At 47.8% G+C, this 19,609-nt stretch overlaps 2 protein-coding genes and 1 pseudogene across 5 annotated transcripts in view; 1 reads left to right on the forward strand and 2 right to left on the reverse strand.

The window, feature by feature from the left end:
• AASDH (aminoadipate-semialdehyde dehydrogenase) overlaps positions 1-407 on the forward strand; it is a 31,846-nt gene extending 31,439 nt beyond the window's left edge. For both annotated transcript variants that reach the window (XM_020285297.2, XM_075997893.1), the window contains exon 16: positions 2-407. In XM_020285297.2, coding sequence (XP_020140886.2) covers positions 2-394 — 393 coding nt within the window. In that variant the 3' untranslated portion in view covers positions 395-407. The remainder of the gene's footprint in view (position 1) is intronic.
• Positions 408-494: 87 nt separating this feature from the next.
• The window catches only part of CRACD (capping protein inhibiting regulator of actin dynamics), a 211,424-nt gene continuing 192,309 nt past the window's right edge, over positions 495-19,609 (reverse strand). For all 3 annotated transcript variants that reach the window (XM_020285294.2, XM_075997892.1, XM_012758235.2), the window contains 6 exons: positions 18,240-18,308; positions 15,868-16,050; positions 12,055-14,896; positions 8,840-9,030; positions 8,111-8,273; positions 495-4,288 (listed from right to left, as the gene is read on the reverse strand). In XM_020285294.2, the coding sequence (XP_020140883.2) occupies positions 4,128-4,288; positions 8,111-8,273; positions 8,840-9,030; positions 12,055-14,896; positions 15,868-16,050; positions 18,240-18,308 (3,609 nt within the window). In that variant the 3' untranslated portion in view covers positions 495-4,127. The remainder of the gene's footprint in view (positions 4,289-8,110; positions 8,274-8,839; positions 9,031-12,054; positions 14,897-15,867; positions 16,051-18,239; positions 18,309-19,609) is intronic.
• Positions 6,756-8,059, reverse strand: LOC105867858 (U6 snRNA-associated Sm-like protein LSm5 pseudogene; annotated as a pseudogene).

Here is a 19,609-nt window from a genome sequence, read left to right on the forward strand (position 1 = left end):
GGTTTGGCAATTCTCTACCAGTGGACCAATCTTTTCATCCCCGTGTACGTCAGCGTCAGAGCACAACGTAGTTTTTGGTTCCCATGACTGCTTTATCTACTGCTGTAACATGGAGGGTCACCTCCAATGGAAATTTGAAACTACTTCGAGGGTGTACGCAACACCGTTTGTTTTCCATAACCAAAGTCACAGCAGTGAAATGTTGCTGGCAGCAGCATCTACAGATGGGAAACTGTGGATCTTGGATTCTCAGACTGGACAACTGCAAAGTGTATGTGAACTCCCTGGGGAAGTTTTCTCTTCTCCTGTGGTTTGGGAATCAATGCTCATTATTGGGTGTAGAAATAATTATGTTTATTGTCTGGATTTATTGAGTGGCAATAAAAAAAAATAATCAGAGACAGTCATTATCTGTGAGATGTTTGAAAATATTTTAACATTGTACAACATGTGGATAGTCTTATTTTAAAGATTATAATTTGATTAAGAAATTGAAACTTGTCTATGCTTTATTGGAGGACAACCATATTTTACTTCCTGTAGGAGGAAGAAAACCTTTCAGGAATTAGAGAACAAAACACATCAATATATTTGGTAGCACTTTCTTTAATTAGGTGTGATTGTTAATTTTATGTGTCAGCTTGACTAGGATAAAGGATACCCAAATAGCTGGTAAAACATTATTTCTAGGTGCGTCTGTGAGGATATTTCTGGAAGGGATTAGCATTTGAATTTGAATCGGCAGACTGAGTAAAGAAGATCCTCCCTCACTGATGTGCCGGTGTGGTTGGACATCATTCAGTGTGATGAGGGCTAAATAGAACAAAAAGATGGAGAAAGGGCAAATTCTCCCCCTTCTTGCTGAGACAGCCATGTGCTTGTATCCTTGGACTTCAGAGCTCCTGTTTTCAGGCTTTCAGACTCTGCAGCTTACACCGGTGGTTCCTCTGGTTCTCAGACCTTTGGACTTGGGCTGAATTGGACTATCACCAGCTGTCCTTGGTCTCCAGCTTATAATCTGCAGATGGCGGGACTCACTGCACCCTGGTGGAGCCCTGTGCGCGCGGCGTGTGGCCATCAGCTCGTTACGCACGCGCTGAGTGGATGCATACGCTGCTGGCCCACGGCCCGCACTTGGGCTGTAAGGAGCTGCAGGATCATTTTGTCTTAGATTCCAATTGTTCAATTCCAATTTGGGATCAAGACAAACATTTAACTGCCCTGTTTATTGTTTTTCTCCAAAAATATCTAGTGAGAAATAAAGTAGCATATAAAACACGTTCAACTTTTACTTATTCAACAAAAGCTATATAATACGATGGTTTGTAAATGGTCATCAAAATCAAAGTCTATCAGTGCCAAAGATCTTGTATTTTTTATTGAAAGATCTTTTCCCTTCAATAATGAACATTTTACATTAAAACTTTATACAACCGAAATTTCAAAATAATATTAAAATCACACTAACATATTTTCATTAAGTCTACTTAATTTTTATTGTTGGTAAAAATATTGCAAGACACTAACTAATGTTTCTGCTTTAAAATAAGCAAACTAAACGTCACAAGAAGAGACAACACATACTATACATTTGCAGATAACTGGCTAAAATGATAATAGTAATAATGTTTGTATAAGAAACAATTGCACTTGAAAAATTAAAAAAGTAAACAAAAAACTCTAGTTTTATATATAAGTCTAGGAACAGAGGTTAATCATCTATAACCTTGCCAGCAGAAATGTATGTTGGTTGAAATTTTTAAAAAAAAGTTTGTGTACTTAACATAGAAATCATTCATTTAAAAAAAAAAAAGTCTTGAACTTTTCATATATTTTTACAGAATTTCCCCATGGTTCGTTGCTCAGAAAAAGACTGCAACATAACTAAAGCAAAATAACACTTCATTGGTATTTAGTGCAAATTTGGGGTGAATTTTAAATGAAATGTTAAACATGTACCCTTTAGAAGTTGTTAGAAGTACTGTGACTATCCTTTCTTCGGTATACTCTTCTTTTAAAGACTTTGATGGAAAATATTTAACTGAGGTTATTTCTCCCACTTTGGATGGGGGCTCAGTGGTATCTGAGCCAGTACAGAGGTGACTCATCTACCATTCTTTGTTAATAATCTTATTTCCTCACCTGGTCCTTGCCATTACTGGGATATTGTGCAAAGCTGACGGGATGAAAGAGAAAGTCAATTCAGAAGAATTGCTGTAGAACTATAATTCCAGGGCTCTTGGTGGAAAGATTCCCATTAAAAAGTGTTATATTAGTGAGGAAATCATTGGAACCAACAAATGCCTGTATATTAGATTTAGAAATGAACATTAGTATGGAAACGTGCAGTGGTGTATTAATTGCTTACCATAGCAATAAAAAAAGTTACATTGATTCTTAACAGTCTGAAGGTCCAGTGTATATAATTATCAAATCCAACTTGCAGAGTACGACTATCCACTTGACCACACATGCCAGCTGCTACCGTGAGGGTGGGCCATTGTTTCTAGAAGGAGATGAGAGATGGTTTCTACATGGTAAATAACTTCACTGTCATTCTTTAAGATATATGATAGAATAACGAGACATTGCATATTGAGTGAGTGTGAAGGAAACTAATGTCAGATACAAATAAAACATGTTCTGAAGGAGAGGAAAATGGATTTAATTCTCTTTGCACTGGGCAAAGGATTTGTACCTATATTTTGGAGTAAGAATCTAAGAAAAGGGGATTACACCAACACTATGAAATATAAAGTTAGTACCAGCAATATGTAGGTTTTCCGGTATATCTATGTTTCATGAAAAGCAGATTAAGGTAAATAAAAGTGAATATATGTAGCTTTTCAACTGTCAAGTTCATTCTTTGTATGCACATGTATATAACAAGGCCACTTAAAACAGATATTTTTTAAAGGTAGCAGGGCGAATGCTCTGAATTATAAATGCTGAACATTTGACTCTAAATTATAGTACAGAAAAAACTTTCTGCAGGAAATCCTTAGTATAAAAACTCCAAATCTTGACTTCCTATTAATTTTCCCTAAAGAGCAAAGGGGATTTTCAGAGACATGTAATGTCAATAGCCTGTTGTTTCTTGTAATAAATGGCTGGGTTGGGGGGGTTGTTTTATTATTTTTTCCTGTCTCACTTTGCTTTTTGGGTGAATGAGCCTCCCCTTCAGCATCTGAAAAACTAGATTATACCAGAATCACTCTATTCCAAGGTTCTTAACTTTTGGGATATATCAGAATTCATCTGAAGAGTTTCTGCCAGAATATACATTCCTGACTTTGTCCTTAAAGGCTCTGATTCAGTAGGCCTGGGATGGAGCCTGGACATTTTAAGAATCACTGTACTAGATGGGGATTTTGGGAGACAGAAAGAGTACTTGTGGCTCTGATAAAGAATTTCCTTTCTTCACCATATTAAATACAAATGTTCCCTGGGAGCCAACTGGGCTGAATTCTGAGCATGTCCTTAAGGAGGGTATTGGTATAATGGGGCCTCACACTGGGTCCACAGCGCTGTGAAAGTGCGAATGGATTTGTCTTCTGTGTTACAGCTTCAGGGTGGGGAATGTTCACGAAAACGGACGTGGGCACAGAGCCGGAAGCCAGACTGTTCCTTGTGATTACCAGTTACTTGCTGTGTTCAGGAGAACGAGCATCCTTGTTTCTATCTATACATGATCCTTTCACTGTAACTGCAGAAAGGATAAACATCCCCAAACATATGGTGGGGACAAAAGAAATGAGAGAATCAAAAAACCACTACAAAGATTGGCAAAAGTACTGAACAGTACGTGGGTGTGTATGTACGTGGAGGGCCATGGAATGGGCGTGGCAGGCTCACGAGGAGACCTTAGTTTAGAGATTTTGCTTCCTGGGGTCCCTTGGACGGAATTTTCTCTTGAGAACGAGGAGGAGCTCAAGGCACCAGCACCGAGGGTTGTGCAAACACTCTTTACGATGAACGCCACCGGTTCAGTCTCTGAACATTATTTTAGCGCCTATAAAACATGCTTTTCCCTAGCTTGGTCTCTTTACCTCATATAAAAAATAAATAAATAAAAAGGGCAAGAGAGGAGCCAATGACCGGCAAAGGGAAAGGGTAAGAGTCTCTCTCTACTTAATTATCTGCGGACAGTCGCTCCAGGCTTTTGCTTTCCTTTTGGCCAAAGCCAGCCAGGCGGGTTCTGTTGACACGGGGGCAGCATCTGGGGTGGAGAACCTCTTGGTGACCTCCTTCACCAGCGGTGCGGGGGGAGCCGAATCTGAGATCTCCACTGGATTTCGTTTTGAAGGAAATGGAGAAAGGAGGTTAAGTCAGAACCACATTAAAAAAAAATTTCTTTTTAATTAACAGATAAAATTATATGTATTTGTCATGTACAACATGATATTTTAAAATATATATACATTGTGAAATAGCTAAATCTAGCTAATTAACATTTGCATTACATCACAGTTATTTTTGTGGTGAGAATATTTAAAATCTACTCTGTGTTTTTCAACAATCGGATATATTAACTATAGTCACCATGTTGTACAACAGATCTCTTGAACTTAACTCCTCTTATCTAACTGAAGTTTTGTATCCTTTCTCCCCAACACCCCCCCCCCCACACACACACCCCAACCACATTTTGATTTATCAGAAATATGAGACTCAAAAAGGAAAGCGCAGTGAAACACTGAGAGGCAAGTTCCTGGGCACCTGCAGTGAGAAGGACTGGGGGAAGCAGGCTACCTGGTTACAACCGCTGCATACGGTACTACAGCGGTCAACAGGCAGTCAATTCTCATTTCAAAGAATTTCTAGAAGCCTAATTTTCTATACACAGAAGCTACGCCTGCATAATAACACAAGAACTAAAGTTAAATTTGTGATTCTGGTCCTACCACCAGTGAATTCCAGGAAGAAAAAGCTCAAGCCAGCAGTCAGATCTATCAAACTGGTGAAATTAAAGCTAGGTCACCCACAAAGCACACCCTGGGCCCCTCTGCCACCGAGTCCCACGGGTCCTGCCAGCTTTCACAACTTCCATTCTAGTCTCATAATTCTTTGCGTCGTATCACTTTCTTCACTAGAGCTTATAGGCTTCTTAAGTTCAGAGAGTTCTCATCTTTGAGTCATATTTAGTGCCTGTTGCAACAGCCTACCCTCATGCTTCTAGAACTCAGAAAATAGTGACTAAAAAGACAAATACTTTAGAAACAAGGGCTTTATAAGCTGAGACCAGTCTGGGATGCATTAAACCTTTAGTACTTCCAAGTTACCTGGCAGAGAAAGTTGTGACCTCTTTGACTTTGGAGTTTTCATTTATTTTGAAAGAAATTTTCATTTTCTCTCATTCTCTCATTTTAATGTTTAAAACCCTTAATTCCTATAAGATCAAATTAATGTCTATGGAGATCCTTGAGAAATTACACAGCATTCTAAAGTGATTTTCAAATATAAAGGCTTTTCCTCCTTCTCCAAATAATCAATTTTTTTTTTTTTTCCAGACAGAGTCTCACTGTGTTGCCCAGGCTAGAGTGCTGTGGTGTCAGCCTAGCTCACAGCAACCTCCAACTCCTGGGCTCAAGCAATCCTCCTGCCTCAGCCTTCTGAGTAGCTGGGACTACAGGCACGCGCCACCATGCCTGGCTAATTGTTTCTATATATTTTTAATTGGCCAATTCATTTCTTTGTTTTTAGTAGAGAAGGGGTCTCGCTCTTGCTCAGGCTGGTTTCGAATTCCTGACCTTGAGTGATCCTCCCACCTTGGCCTCCCAGAGTGCTAGGATTACAGGAGTTCCATATATCTTTAATAGTGATGAGACTTTTTATCTCTGGACCTAAGGTAGCAGGTAACCAAGGCACAGAGAAGTGTACAGCCATGGGGGAAAACAGATACCCTAATAACCCCTGGGAGGGAGCCTGATCAGATCTGTCCATTCTCTCAGTGATTTGTAAAAAGGAAATAGTTGGGAACCATTGGATTATTTTACCTTTTAACAGAACAAAGAATTTTTTAAAAAATGGATACATCTCTTGTGTATTAGGAGCATATAGCAATTGCTGTTGGCGGGGCGCGGTGGCTCACACTTGTAATCCTAGCACTCTGGGAGGCCGAGGCGGGCGGATTGCTTGAGCTCAGGAGTTCGAGACCAGCCTGAGAAAGAGCGAGACTCCGTCTCTACTATAAATAGAAACAAATTAGCCAAACTGGTAAAAATAAAAAAAAATTAGCCGAGCATAGTGGCACGTGCCTGTAGTCCCAGCTACTGGGGAGGCTGAGGCAGGAGGATCGCTTGAGCCCAGGAGTTTGAGGTTGCTGTGAGCTAGGCTGACGCCAGGGTGCTCTAGCCCGGGAAACACAGTGAGACTCTGTCTCAAAAAAAAAAAAAAAAATTGCTGGCCGGGCGTGGTGGCTCACGCCTGTAATCCTAGCACTTTGGGAGGCTGAGGCGGGCGGATTGCTCAAGGTCAGGAGTTCGAAACCAGCCTGAGCGAGACCCCGTCTCCACCAAAAATAGAAAGAAATTAATTGACCAACTAAAAAAAATATATATACAAAAAAAATTAGCCGGGCATGGTGGCACATGCCTGTAGTCCCAGCTACTCGGGAGGCTGAGGCAGAAGGATCGCTGAGCCCCGGAGATTGAGGTTGCTGTGAGCTAGGCTGACGCCACGGCACTCACTCTAGCCTGGGCAACAAAGTGAGACTCTGTCTCAAAAAAAAAAAAAAAAAAAATTGCTGTTGTTAATTAGCATCAAAGGACACAGTGCTGAGAAACCGCACTCTGTCAAGTCACAGGCTATCAGAAACCTGCTGTTTGAAATCGCATCAGCGAGAATGGACCATCTCACCTCTGTTCTGAGCCACGTGGGTCACCAGGACACAGAGATGAGGATTGCATTTCCAATTTATGTTGGAAGAGCTCCAGGTAGAGGTTTTCAGATATAACATTTCATACATTTATCTTTTTTGTATTTTCAATTGACATACTGACATAGTTCTACATATTTTTAGGGTACATGTGATATTTTGAAATTCTTTTCTTCTTTTTCAAAGATAATCATGATTAACTTACAAAATGGGTATACATCTTCAAAGTATTTCCCTTTAACGGGAAACTGCTTTATAGGATCTAAATATTAAAAAGTAAAAAAATCCATTTTTTTGTCATTTTAAGACAAAACAGAATCTAGCGTAAGTCAAGGAAACCCATTCATACTTCAGGTCCTTCTCCTCCAGGAACCAGCATTGTTATATTATTTCCATTTAGCAAAATCTGATCTAATTTAGTAATTCTCCTTCCTTCTGGGGTGATTTCAAATTCAGTGACATCTTCTAGCACCATATTGACAAAGTCATCAAATCCTAGAAGAGTACCAATGATTTCCTTATCGCTTTTCATATAACAATATGAATTCTTGATCCTATACATTTGTCCACAAGCTCTAGCGCCAGCAACTGCCACGGGTTGGTAGTAGCGTTAGCTGCCTTGGCTACGACGGAAGTGGCCTACCTCACACATTTATCTTAACTTCATAATTTCAAAGGAAACAGGACCCTAACTTTTGGGCTCAGGCTACACATTAATCCCTTTATGTACACCCTTGCTTTGCTTTGAGCTTATAAAATGCTGCTCCATTTAAATTTTATCTAAACTTCACCCTTTCCCCCAAATCCTATTAAAATCTTGTCTCTTCCTTTGTTTAGAAGGTTCTTCTCACATGTGCTCTCCCTTGCTGCAGTAAGTTAATGAACATAACTTTGTCAGAACACAGGCAGTGGGGCGCTGGAGATGGTTCAGTGTTCACAGATTTAGCTAGCCAGCTGACATCACATTGGTAGCTTCAAATTGGCCATGGTGGGAGTGTTTACACCATATGGAAAATGCTACCAATCAGAGTTCTCTCTACTTCCTCAAGGGCTAGTTTTTAAACATTTACCATCACACGCTGGACAGCTGGTAGGTTATGACTAAGGCGATGAGACGGGCTGTGCTTTGCAGTGCCCGAGGTGCTAGACTAGTTAGGACGCAGTAGGAAACGAAGCACGCTTAAGAGGAGAAACTTGTAACTGCAGTTAAATAGAAATGGACCTGCTCCCTACCTGTCACAGACGTAGGGAGAGTGTTGGCCTTTTTCAGCTGTTCTCTGCGCTCCAGCCTAGACGCTACAGTCTCGGGCTTCTTCTCTTCCGGCGGGGCGGTGGCCTTCTGCAGGGAACCTGCTCTGCTCACGCTGCCGCCTGCAGGCTGCGGGCTGCCACTGACCTGAATGCGCAGAGAGAAGAGTGTGTTTTCCACTGAAGGCGTGGAAAGACCGGCCTTGTGGGCCTCAGGGGCTTCTGCCTGCCAGTCCCTGACCTCCAGTCCCCAGAGCAGGACTGGACTGGACTTGTGAGCCACGTGTGCTCAACCCAGGTCCCCACTGGGAGCAGATCAGTGCCATGTGCCAAAGAGGGAAAGTGACTTTCCCAGATGAGCCCCATCAAACTGACTATAAAAACCAGGCCACAGGACAAGTCTCCTAATTTCCTCTGAACCCAATGCTCAAATAAAATCACCTTCATATTTTTCATATAACTATTATGTATCAACTGCTATAAATATGTGATGGATTTTGCCAAAATCAGGTTAAGCTAAGACCATAATGAAACCACGTCAAATTTCACACTGAAAATGCTTGCCTGGCTTATTTACTGCGCTAGCCTTTCTAAGAATTCTCCACCACCCTCATCTAGCCTTTTCTTTTGTTCTGTTTTGTTTTTAATCCTTGTGACCTAAAAAAGAGCCAAACTCAGGAAGGCAAAGTTAAAGTGGAAGAACAGGCTACTCACATTTTCTTTGGAGAGCTTTTCTGCATGTTTGGCCTCTCTGGCCTGCTTCCTCTCCTCTCGAGTTGCCTGCTGCTCCCGAAACCCCTTCTGCTTTTGCAGTGCTAACGTTATCCACAGGGGCTGTGCAGTTTCCACTCTCTCAGTAAGTTTGGAGCCATCCAAAGAGTGCCTGCTCTGAAGCACCGGCTTCTCTGAGGGGGGCAAAGGACAAAAGCAGATTTGCAGTGAAATTAACTGCTGACCTATCTCCGTTCCACACGCCCTAAAACTTGTGGCGTATTAAGAAGCCTATGGGCTGCGCGCGGTGGCTCACGCCTGTAATCCTAGCTCTCTGGGAGGCCGAGGCGGGCGGATTGCTCAAGGTCAGGAGTTCAAAACCAGCCTGAGCAAGAGCGAGACCCCGTCTCTACTATAAATAGAAAGAAATTAATTGGCCAACTGATATGTATATAAAAAAATTAGCCGGGCATGGTGGCGCATGCCTGTAGTCCCAGCTACTCGGGAGGCTGAGGCAGAAGGATCTCTCGAGCCCAGGAGTTTGAGGTTGCTGTGAGCCAGGCTGACGCCACGGCACTCACTCTAGCCTGGACAACAAAGCGAGACTCTGTCTCAAAAAAAAAAAAAAAAAAAAAAAAAAGAAGCCTATGAAATAATCAACTGTACCTTCCTAAACTCTGTGCTTATGCCTGAGTGACTCCACTGGGTGGGAGGCTAACATCTTTGACCAACAGGGGCATTTCTCTTCCCTAGAAATGGAAGAAGTTCCCTCTACTTTGTAAAAAAAAAAAAAAAAAAAAAAAGAGTAAAATCTCCAGTGTCAAAATCTCAGGTCTAGAGAGGATTCACAGTTATGTGGTTCACTGTTCTTTTTTTAATTCATTGCTTTAATGAAACTTATTTTTAGCAATGGAAACTTTTATCCCCCTAGATAACATCCTATGTGGAACCCCAATGTTTGAAGGATGAAAAAAGGGTGCTGTTCTAAGGGGCTGCCGAGGGCAGCAAGGCTCTGAGGAACACGGGGAAACACCCATGATTTTGCTCCCTGTCCTCATCTGACAGATGTGAGCAGTAGGGTCCACAGCCATCAACGCCTGTGCCCAAAGTCACTCAGCAGTTAGCACACAGGCTGAAGCTGGAACACAGGTCTTCTGACTGCCAGTCTGTGCCTTGCTCGAGGTCGACTGTCCCACCCACGCAGTCAGGGTAAACACAGGTGGCTGGTATCAGAGGTTGGGTATTGGGCTTCGAAACGGAGCACACCTGGGTTTGATCATCTGCAACCTTGGAAAAGCTACTTAACCTCTCTCAGCTCTAGTTTTCTGATCTATAAAGCAGAGATGATAATGGCACGTGTCTGATCAAGTTGCCATGAAAACTAAAAGAGATCCTGGGTCTGAGAACATTTAGAACACTGCTTGGCATACAGAAATCACTCCACAAAAGCGACCTGTTATTATTATTTATGCCTATGAGACAATGGTCCCCTTCTTTTCCCTCAAGTAAAAATTATGCACTTTCAGAGGTAATCATTTTGGTATTGAATCTTTTACTATCTCAAAGGGAAAGGGCTCACTATAGTGTTGTTTTTGAAATCTGGCAGAAGTTTCCACTTTGACGGTCCTGAACCTTACCACTTGCACTTATTATAACACAGGATCCTCTCCAGGATGAAAGACCAAGTAAGTTCTAATTAAGAATGCAAGCCAAAAAAAAAAAAAAAGGGCAGATTTTGCTTATTTTTCTGTATCCTTTAGATCTACAATGTTGTACAATGAGAATTTATGCTTATAATGAGCCTTGGGCATTGCAATATCCCTAATCATCAAATAAAACTTCAATTATGATCTAACACAGAAAAGAAAACTGACACATTAAAGAGGTATTTAAAAACAAAACTAAAATTTAAAGGAGTTTTTGATTAATTTTTAGTTAACCAGAAATGTAAAAAAATTCACCACCTCAAACATTCTGCTTTACTGAGAAACTACATACACTGGAACTTAAGGAAGTTCCTGTTTTTCACTTCAAGGGCCCTGTCACATTTCTTTGTAAAAGTTCTAAAAACCAAACTGCCAAGATCTAAATGATTTCCATATAAAAAGCTATAAAGGGAAATGTGGACTAAACATTCAATCTGAACTTGCTGGGGAAGGCCAGTTTCCTGCCAACAACTTCGGTGTTTATCACAAGGATCAAAATGCCTTTAAAGTATAATTGACTAAATTTATAATTGACTGAAGCAATTTGAAAAAAGAAACTTCTGGGTAGGGAGAGGAGGAAAGATGCCAGCTGCAGCATGGGGACAATGGGTGTTTTGGAGACAGAATCCGAGCAGCCGAGGGAAGCTGGCCTGGGGGTTCTTTCATCTCACATGTTTTACCCCAAACACACAACCACACAAGGGCTTCTCTTGACATTTCTCAAAAATGAGAGAAGAGAACTATTTGTCCCCCCAGCTGCCTGGAGAATCTCAGAGACCAGCAGAAATCTACCACTGTCAAAGACAACAAATAAAACAGTGAAGACAAGATGTGGTATCTGGAAAAATTGATATGAAAGGAAGGTCCACTGAGCAGGCTTTGGATCAACTGGAACTCAGTGACAAAAGGGGGACTCAAATAAAGAGGTTCTCTGAGAAGCATCAGATGTGACAATGAGACCGTAAGGTGGATTCCGATTGTATTTACATATAGCTGAGTCTGCCTCAGGGTGAGGCCAGTGGAATCTGCCACCACAGCAGAGATTGCTGTGGGATCACGGAGAAAGTTTAGTGCCACTCTTCTGTGAAGTTGGGGGGGTCCCCACCTCCACATGAGGTGCCAAAGACAGTAAAGTCACTCACGCCAAAGACTATATATTCAGGAGCTTTAAAACTAGACCATCCTTCACACTCCACGATGGGGGAACTCAAGACCCACAAGGGGTTTGGTCTCAGTGTCAGCACCTTTAACTTACTACTTGTCTTAGTGAGTACCATTGCCAGGTATGAACTGCAGACACACTGCAGAGTCGGTAAGCATTTCCAAAATCTTAAAAGAATGAGTAAACTGTGACTCGTGAGTCTTCAGGAATAGCAGACCAGCCTCTGATACCGGAAGTGAACCCAACACCAGCTCCACGGGCTACCTCTGGCTTTGGGCACTTATGGCTCTAGCAATGACACAGAGGATGAGCTGGAGAGAGGCAGAAGTTTGCGTCCTGCAGTTACATACCTTTCCTCCCAGCCTCAGGGGTTTGGGAAGGCTTCTCTTGCTCAGCAGCAGACAGAGGTGGGGAAGCAGGTTTCCTCTCTGTCACTTCCTCTTCGTCCTTCTGTTCCTTCCTTTCCTCAGGGGCTGAGGGCGATGGTGGCTGGGGCTCGCTGCTCTGCTGGACTTCCTTCGCCGGCTCGCTCGGCTCCAGATTGGGCTTCCCGGCTCTGCGAGCCAGCAGCTCCACCAAGTAGGGCCTGCTCAGTTTGGAGAGTGGGGATGATGGTGGGGTCTGACTGGCAGGCTTGGGAGCCAGCGCCGGCTTCTGTGCCAAGGGCATTTTGTTTGCTGCCTTGTCATGCTCTGGAGCCGGGGTCTGGCTGCTGGCGGGTGGGGCCCTGGGCTGGGCTACAGGAGGAGAAGGGCTTTCGGCAGGGTCCCTCCGCGTGGATGGGGCCTGCTTCCTCTCTTGGGGAAGGGAGGGGTCGCGCTTGACCGCCCCACCGTCTGTCTCTGTCTCTCCTTGGGAGCTCCCCACTGCAGACGGGCCCCCCTCCACACTGTCTCCTGTGCTGCTGTGCCTCTTCTTCTTCTTTTGTTCTGCCTGTTGGTCGCAGTGGAAGCGCAAGGAGTAGTTGGTCCTTCTCAATTTTATTCCAAAAGGTGAGGCCTTTTCCTCCCCACAGGGCATCACGGGGTCTGGCTTTGCTATGGCATGGGTGGTCTCACCGTCCGAAGTGGTCGTGGACTCCGCATGGGCCGCTGCCTTCTGCGAAGCGTAAGGGGGGCTTGGAACAAGGAAAGATGGAAGGTCTTTGGCAAATTTGCATCCCTCTGTGGTGTCTGCTGGCTCCTGGTGCACCTCCAGCTTCTCCGGACTCTTCCGGGGCTCGGGGACACCGGCAGGCGGAGGCGGGAGCGGGGTCTCTTCGCCGGGTCCCACCGTGGGTCTTTTCTTAATGCTCTCAGCTTCCGTGCTCGGTTCCGAGAATTTCTGCCAGGCAGGCATAATAGAGAACTTCGCATTCACCGGCGGGGTCTTCCGGAGGTTCCCGCGGGAATCACAGCGCGGCCTGGGGGTGGGCTCGTCGCCGGGCCGCGCCTGCTCCCTCTCGCTGCGCGGGTCACTCTCGGCGTTCTTCAGGATCCGGGACCGAATGGAAGCCCACTCGGCCAGCGCGGCCGCGCTGCTGGCGGACTCCGGGGCGGGCCTGGCCTTCCCGCTGCCCGCCCGGGGGTCGCCGGGCATTCGGGGCGGGTGCTCCACGGCGGGGACGTCCACGTGCTTCTTTTCTTCCGACAAGCCCAGGAGGGACTTGCACGCCATGTCCTTTATCTGGCTCAGGTTGACGGCCGGGCCGCAGAGCTGCGCCCCCGTGACCAGAATGGCCGTGTGGGGAACGCTCAGGGACGAGGGCAGCGCGTGGGGGGCCGCGCTGGACGGGGCCGCCTTCGGCTCCCGGGGCGCAGAGACGAGTCCCGCGTCCTTCGCGGGCGTCACGGGGCTCAGGTTGACTCTGGGGAAGAGAATCTGTTTCCCTCCCGAGGACACCTGGAAGGTGTAGGGCCTGGGCATGGTCTGCCTCTCGTCCACTTCCTGCCACCTCAGCTCCTCCACCTTCCGGTCTCTCTCTGGAGCGGCCGCCGGCCGCGCGTCTGCCGCCCGCCCCTCGCCTTTCTGGGGAGCGTCTGCTCTCGCCGCTTGTGTCCCTTCCTCCAGCGCCGCACGCTCGTCCCCGTGGAGACGCCCCCTCTGCCCCTGCCGCGGCCTCGCGGGCCCGGCCTCCGGGCTCTGCTCCTCGCCGACGCTCGGTTCCTCGGAGACTTGGCTTTGCCCTCTGCGCTCTGCGTCTTCCGGCTCTTCGGGCTTCTCCTCCAGGTCAACGTGAAGCGGGCTCCGCGGGCCCCTCCTGTCCTCGGGCTCGAGCTGTCGCCCTTCCTCGGCGCTCCGCGCCGCCTCCGCAGGCCCGGCCTCCTCCTGCCGCCTCCGCGCCGCCATGTCCTCCCGCCTCTTCAGCTCTTCCGCGAGCCTCGTCGCCGCCGCCTCCTCCTCCTGCCTTCGGAGCTCCTCAGCCCGTCTCCTCTCTTCTTCCTCCTGCCTTCGGAGCTCCTCGGCGTGTCTTCTCGCCTCTTCTTCCTCCTGCCTTCGGAGCTCCTCAGCCCGTCTCCTCTCCTCTTCTTCCTCCTGCATTTTTTGCTCCTCTGCGCGTTTTCTCGCCTCTTCCTCCTGCTTTCGGAGCTCCTCAGCCTGTCTCCTCTCCTCTTCTTCCTCCTGCCTTCGTTGCTCCTCAGCGCGTCTCCTCTCCTCTTCTTCCTCCTGCCTTCGGAGCTCCTCCGCGCGCTTGCTCTCCTCCTCTTCCTCCCGCCGGCGCTGCCGCAGCTGCTCTTCCGCCTGCGCCTGCGCGCGCATGCGCTCCTCGCGCTCCTCGGCCTGCGCCTGCGCGCGCATGCGCTCCTCGGCCTCCAGGCGCTCGCGCTCCTCGCGCGCCCTCCGCCCCGGCTCGGGCCAACCTTGCGCTTCCAGGCTCCGCCGCTGCCCTTCCGCCTCTAGCTGCGGCTCCTCCCCGTCGCCCTCCTCGTCCTCCTCCTCCAGGAGCTCCTGCCTCCTGTTCTCTTCCCAGAGCCGCCGCTCCAGCGCCTGCAGCCGCTGCTCCTCCAGGCGTCGCTTCTCCGCTGCTTCCGCCTTTTGCCGCCTGCACTTGGCCTCCAGCTCCCGCCAGTAGTCTTCGTGGCGTCTTTTCTCTTCTTCCGCATCCAGGGGCTCTGGTTCCTCCTCATGCCGGATGTGCTTGTCTTCCCCCAGGTGTCCGTTCTGGTCCAGGGAAGGCTGACTCTCCAGGCCACCGTGCTCATTTTGTCGGTCCTGTCATTGAGAAGGGAAACAGAATTAGCCTTTTCCTTTTTCTGCACACAATCGTCACTCTTCCTATTCACAATGTCAGTGGCCCTCTTCATCGCTAGAGAACACTTGGGAAGTGTAAGGCCGGTGGCGGCCCCCCTCCCCTCCTGGAATCTGCAAATACCGCGCCAGCTCCGCCCATTTCTCAGTAACAGACAAAGGCCACAGTGGAAAATCCCCAGCTCTTCCCGCCAAAAGTCCTCAGCCTGCTTCAGACTGCATGAAAGCACTCACCCCTTTCAAAGGGGCGTGACTTATCTGGACCTTCTCTCAGGACCCCGGAACCTCGCCCGGGAGCGCTCAAATAAAGCCTCGTTGCTTGCCCCTTTCCACTCTGCTCGTCTTTCTTTCTCTGGCGGCGGACCATCCAAAAATCCTTACAGGAAGCACGTGTTCTCATGTATAGGTATAGGTAAGCTTAGACATTGGTCACACAAGGCAAGAGTCTCAAATGTGGGAATGGAGGAAAGAACTTCATCTGTGTGATTTGCCCTGCAGCCCTCTGTCATTCCCAAACCCCTTTTCTTAATATGAATGAACAGTAGTTCAGCATTAAGAAGAGTAAAAAGAGAAAATTGGACTTCATCAATGTCCCCTGAAGCTTGTGACTTAGAAGCCCAGCCTAACCAAACTGAGGGACCTTTGGGTAAGCCACGGCAGAGGAAGGCTGTCACCTTTCTGCTGCAAAGCAACTCAAAGCATGTGGAGCCCCTCAAAAGGCAGCCTTTCCCTCTGAGGTCAACCAGCCTCACATCAGAAAGGGCCATGGAGACAAAGCAGGCCTGCTTGTCCTGTACACTGCCACACACTCAAGTTCCCAATGGGGAGACACCTAGATCATTCCACGGCTCCACCCCAACACCAACCCACTTGGCAGAGTTAGTGCCTAGCCAGCAAGGGCGCCTGCCTGGTCAGCCCGGACAGGCTCTACGCACCCGGGCAAGCCGCCTGTGCTTCTTTGACACCCTCTGGTTTTTTGGCTTAACGGACAGTTTGTGCTTGGCAGCACTGTTGTCCAGGCGAGCGATGGCCAGGGGGATGGCATCTAGGTTGACACTTTCGATGGTGCCAGCAGAAGAGAAGTGCCTTTTTGGCCGAGACGGTTTAACTGGAGCAACCTATTGGGGAGATTAAAATAGAAAATCAGTCCGGATCAGAAGACAGTCTGTGGGCAATCCCGGAATGGTAGCACTGCTTCAAGTCTGTGCCTTACCCAGCCCGGCCCAGGGAATGCTGGCACCAAGGGGGCTCTTCAGTGCAGTGAAACAGGCACAGCACTGCTCGTTTCAGTACTGACACAGGGTTTTGTGATCAAAAGACCTGATGTTGACTGTTTGTTCTGCCAATGGCTATTTGTATTAACCTTTCAGAGACTAATCTTCCTACACAGAATAATATAGGGGGAGGAGGAGGGTTAGAGTAGCTCAGTGGGGCAGCAAAACATAGCCAGGAGGCCAAATCCTGCCAGTAGCCTGTTTTGGAAAATAGAGTTTTACTAGCACACAGCCACCCCCATTGTCTTTGGTTGCTCTTGTGCCACAAAGGCAGAGAAACACAAAGAAGGGTCATGGAGCTGTGCAGTTGCAAATCCTAGGTCGCAAATCCTAAAACAATGAGTAGTTTGCTTACCCTTGGACTAGATCATCTCTAAGCCTCACTGTGCAAACATGCCTCAGCTCCTACATGGAATTTTAGTCCCTTCTAAGCAGGGAATGTGTCTTTCATCTTCATATAAGTCCCTTTATGCCCAAGTAGCAAATCTCATTGTTCAGGGCTCAGTTAAGTATTTGTGGAAGGAACAAAGGAAAATAACGTATAAACATCTATGCTTAGGGCTTGAAGTTTCCTGATCAGCAAAAGTGTTTTGGCACAATCACTCCCAAGTCACAGAGCACTGAGGGGACGAGGAGCTAAAAGGAAGAGGACCTTGGTGCACAAGGGAGTGACAAAAGCCTGCCACGAGAGCAAGTCCATTTCCTCAAAGGATGAACTGCAAAATGGCCTGCAGCTCTGGAATGCAGATGCAATCACTGAAAAACCACAATCTCAGATGAATTGCACAGGTTTAGGAAGGTCAGAGAGACTGTGGCACAGCACGAACCCAGAGGCCACATCAGAAGGTAGGAGGCCACGCAGGTAACCACAGAGAATTCACCAGCCATCAGCGAGCAAAGAGCTCTTGGCCACATAATGCAAAGTGTGGCCAGAGGCGCTCCCAGCTCCGGCTGCCTCTGCCCACGGCTCTGCCGAGGCCGGGGTTCCTCTGTTTGACTGTGTGCCTGCTATAAATGCAGAGTCTGCGAGGTTTAGCCGAGGGGCTTGCTTTCTGCGATTACCTCCCACGTTTACGAACAAAAGATAAAACACCAAGCTAGCGCCAAGAGCAAAATGGATGGCCAGTACATATTAATTTCTAACCAGAAGCACAGAAACACAGAAAAATAATTCCAACCTTTGGCCTTCTAGCTTTCATTTATTTATGGTTATCTTTATAATAGGTATCAAATTCTGAACTATTGTTGAAAAGAGATGAATTAAACATTGATTTCCGTCCTCGAACAGATGCCTGGGGAAAGGGAGTCGGAGCCAAATGTGACAGACTGCAGACGTCGATAAGCACTGGAAGCGGAGATTTAAGTGCTATGCTTCGTCTCTAGTTGTCCCACTGGGCCCCTTCATTGCCTGGACGTTGGCCCTGTTGTGAGCCACCCCCTTCTTCAGGAGCAGACCCTGCTCACTGCATAGCCTGCCGGACATAGCCTCCCGGTCCCCCGTGCAGATGGAAAGTCCTCATCAGAGCACGTCCGCTCCTACAGAAGACGTGCACAGGGAGCGCAGTCCACAGGGTTTCCTAGACTCCTGCAGGGAAAGTCCCAGGTTTAAAAGGACACAGAAAAGTTTTCAAAACAAAACAAAACAAAAACCCTTAAAATGCTAAAAGGTTTTTGTTTTTTGCATCTTTAAATATAATGACTCTTTTCCTTGGAGACTTGGGTACAGGTATTCTAGAATACCTTTCTCAATGGATTAACAGTGTCTTGGAGTACGTGATACATTTAGGAAAGCTACCAACTTCCAAGTCCCCAAACACAGGTATACATGGCGTGTGGCTATTTTTCAGAGCAGCGTTCAGTTTCGGCAGGTGTCTTGCTGTAGAAACAGACGCTCCAACATCTACCACTGGTTGCATTTTGAAGGAATTTCAAGTGATATATGAAGGCAACATTTATGAATGGAAGATGAGGCAGAGGATTGCCAACAACAACAAAAAAAGGAAGTTTAAGTAAGTAAGTTGAAATCATATTACCTTCTCTTCCATCTCACTTCCAGCTGCAGGTAGATTCAGGGGACTCAGAGAACTTGGCGTATCACTGGGCTGGAACAGCAGAGAGAGCACTCAAGTCAGATGCCAGAACAGGAAGTTCTGGGCAGCTAACCAGACACTGTCTGTGCCTGGACAGGCCTGTCCCCTCCTCCGCACAGGTGCAGCTGGCCTCAGAGAGCCAGCGGGAGTCACGGCGGGGGCTTTGCTAATGGCTGGAGTCCACGAGGACTACCTGGAGCAGAGGCTGCACCAGGGTTGCCCGAGTTCAACGCATCTCCCACCTGGGCAGTCCCCAACTCCGTCCCTGGGGTTTTGTCACTGCCGGGGAGAAGCCGAGGGGCCGATCACCAGCTGCCTTCCCCGAGAGGCAGGCCTGCGTCACACACATAGCCTCAGCCTCAGCGCCCCTGGCCTCGAGGGCTGCCTCTGCCCCTTCACCCGGCAGACCTGTCCCCTCTCGGCGGTGAGTGAGAGGAAAAGGCCCTAGCGATGCCGCACGCCAAGGGCTGGGCCGAGAAGGTGGGAGCCAGGGAGTGGCCAACAATCACAGGAGGGAACGAGAAGGAAACAGCAGAGAATTGACACCCAGTGTCCTGGGCTTGGCCTAGGACAGCCCCAGGGGTTACCTGTACCTGGGCTGGCCCGCTATCCCACCATCCTGTGTCACCACTTTTTATAAAAGGGCCTTATCTTCCCCTCCAGAGTGACCACGTCCGCTCGCCCTCCCTCAGTCCGTTCTCCACCCCACACGCTCAGAAGGGTCTTTAGAAAACACACATCAGATCACGTCACTGCTCTGCTTGAAATTACTCAGAGGCCTCTCATTACCTTCCAAAGCGAATTCACTTTCCCATGGTCTACACCAGGTGTCCTCAAACTACAGCCCGCAGGCCACATACGGGCTGCCTAGCACATTTATCCGGCCCTCCGGGTGTTTTTGCCGCCACTGCCTGTCCTGCTTAGCAGCCGACTCGTCCCGGGCCCACAGTGCGCACTCTCCAACGGTCTGGGGGACAGAGAACTGGCCCCCTGTTTAAAAAGTTTGAGGACCCCTAGTCTACACCATCCGGCCCCACACCCCACTCTGTGTTCCACCCACGCCTACCAGGGTCCGGCCACAATTTTCATCTAAATAAGCAGCTGCTGGCCCCCAAGTCACTCACTTTCCCATCACCCTGTTTTATTTCCTGCGCAGCCAGCAATTTTCGTGATCTGCGCGGATTCCGTGTCTGTCTGTGGACCTGTCTGCGGTGTGGGACGAGGACCGCACAGAGGCGGGCCCGGGCCCCACCTTGCGTGGGGGACAGCGCCCGCTGAGCACACAGTCCTCCTGCTCCCCCCAGGCCCTGGGC

The sequence above is a fragment of the Microcebus murinus genome, chromosome 26 (genome assembly GCF_040939455.1).
Source record: "Microcebus murinus isolate Inina chromosome 26, M.murinus_Inina_mat1.0, whole genome shotgun sequence".
NCBI lineage: Eukaryota > Metazoa > Chordata > Mammalia > Primates > Cheirogaleidae > Microcebus > Microcebus murinus.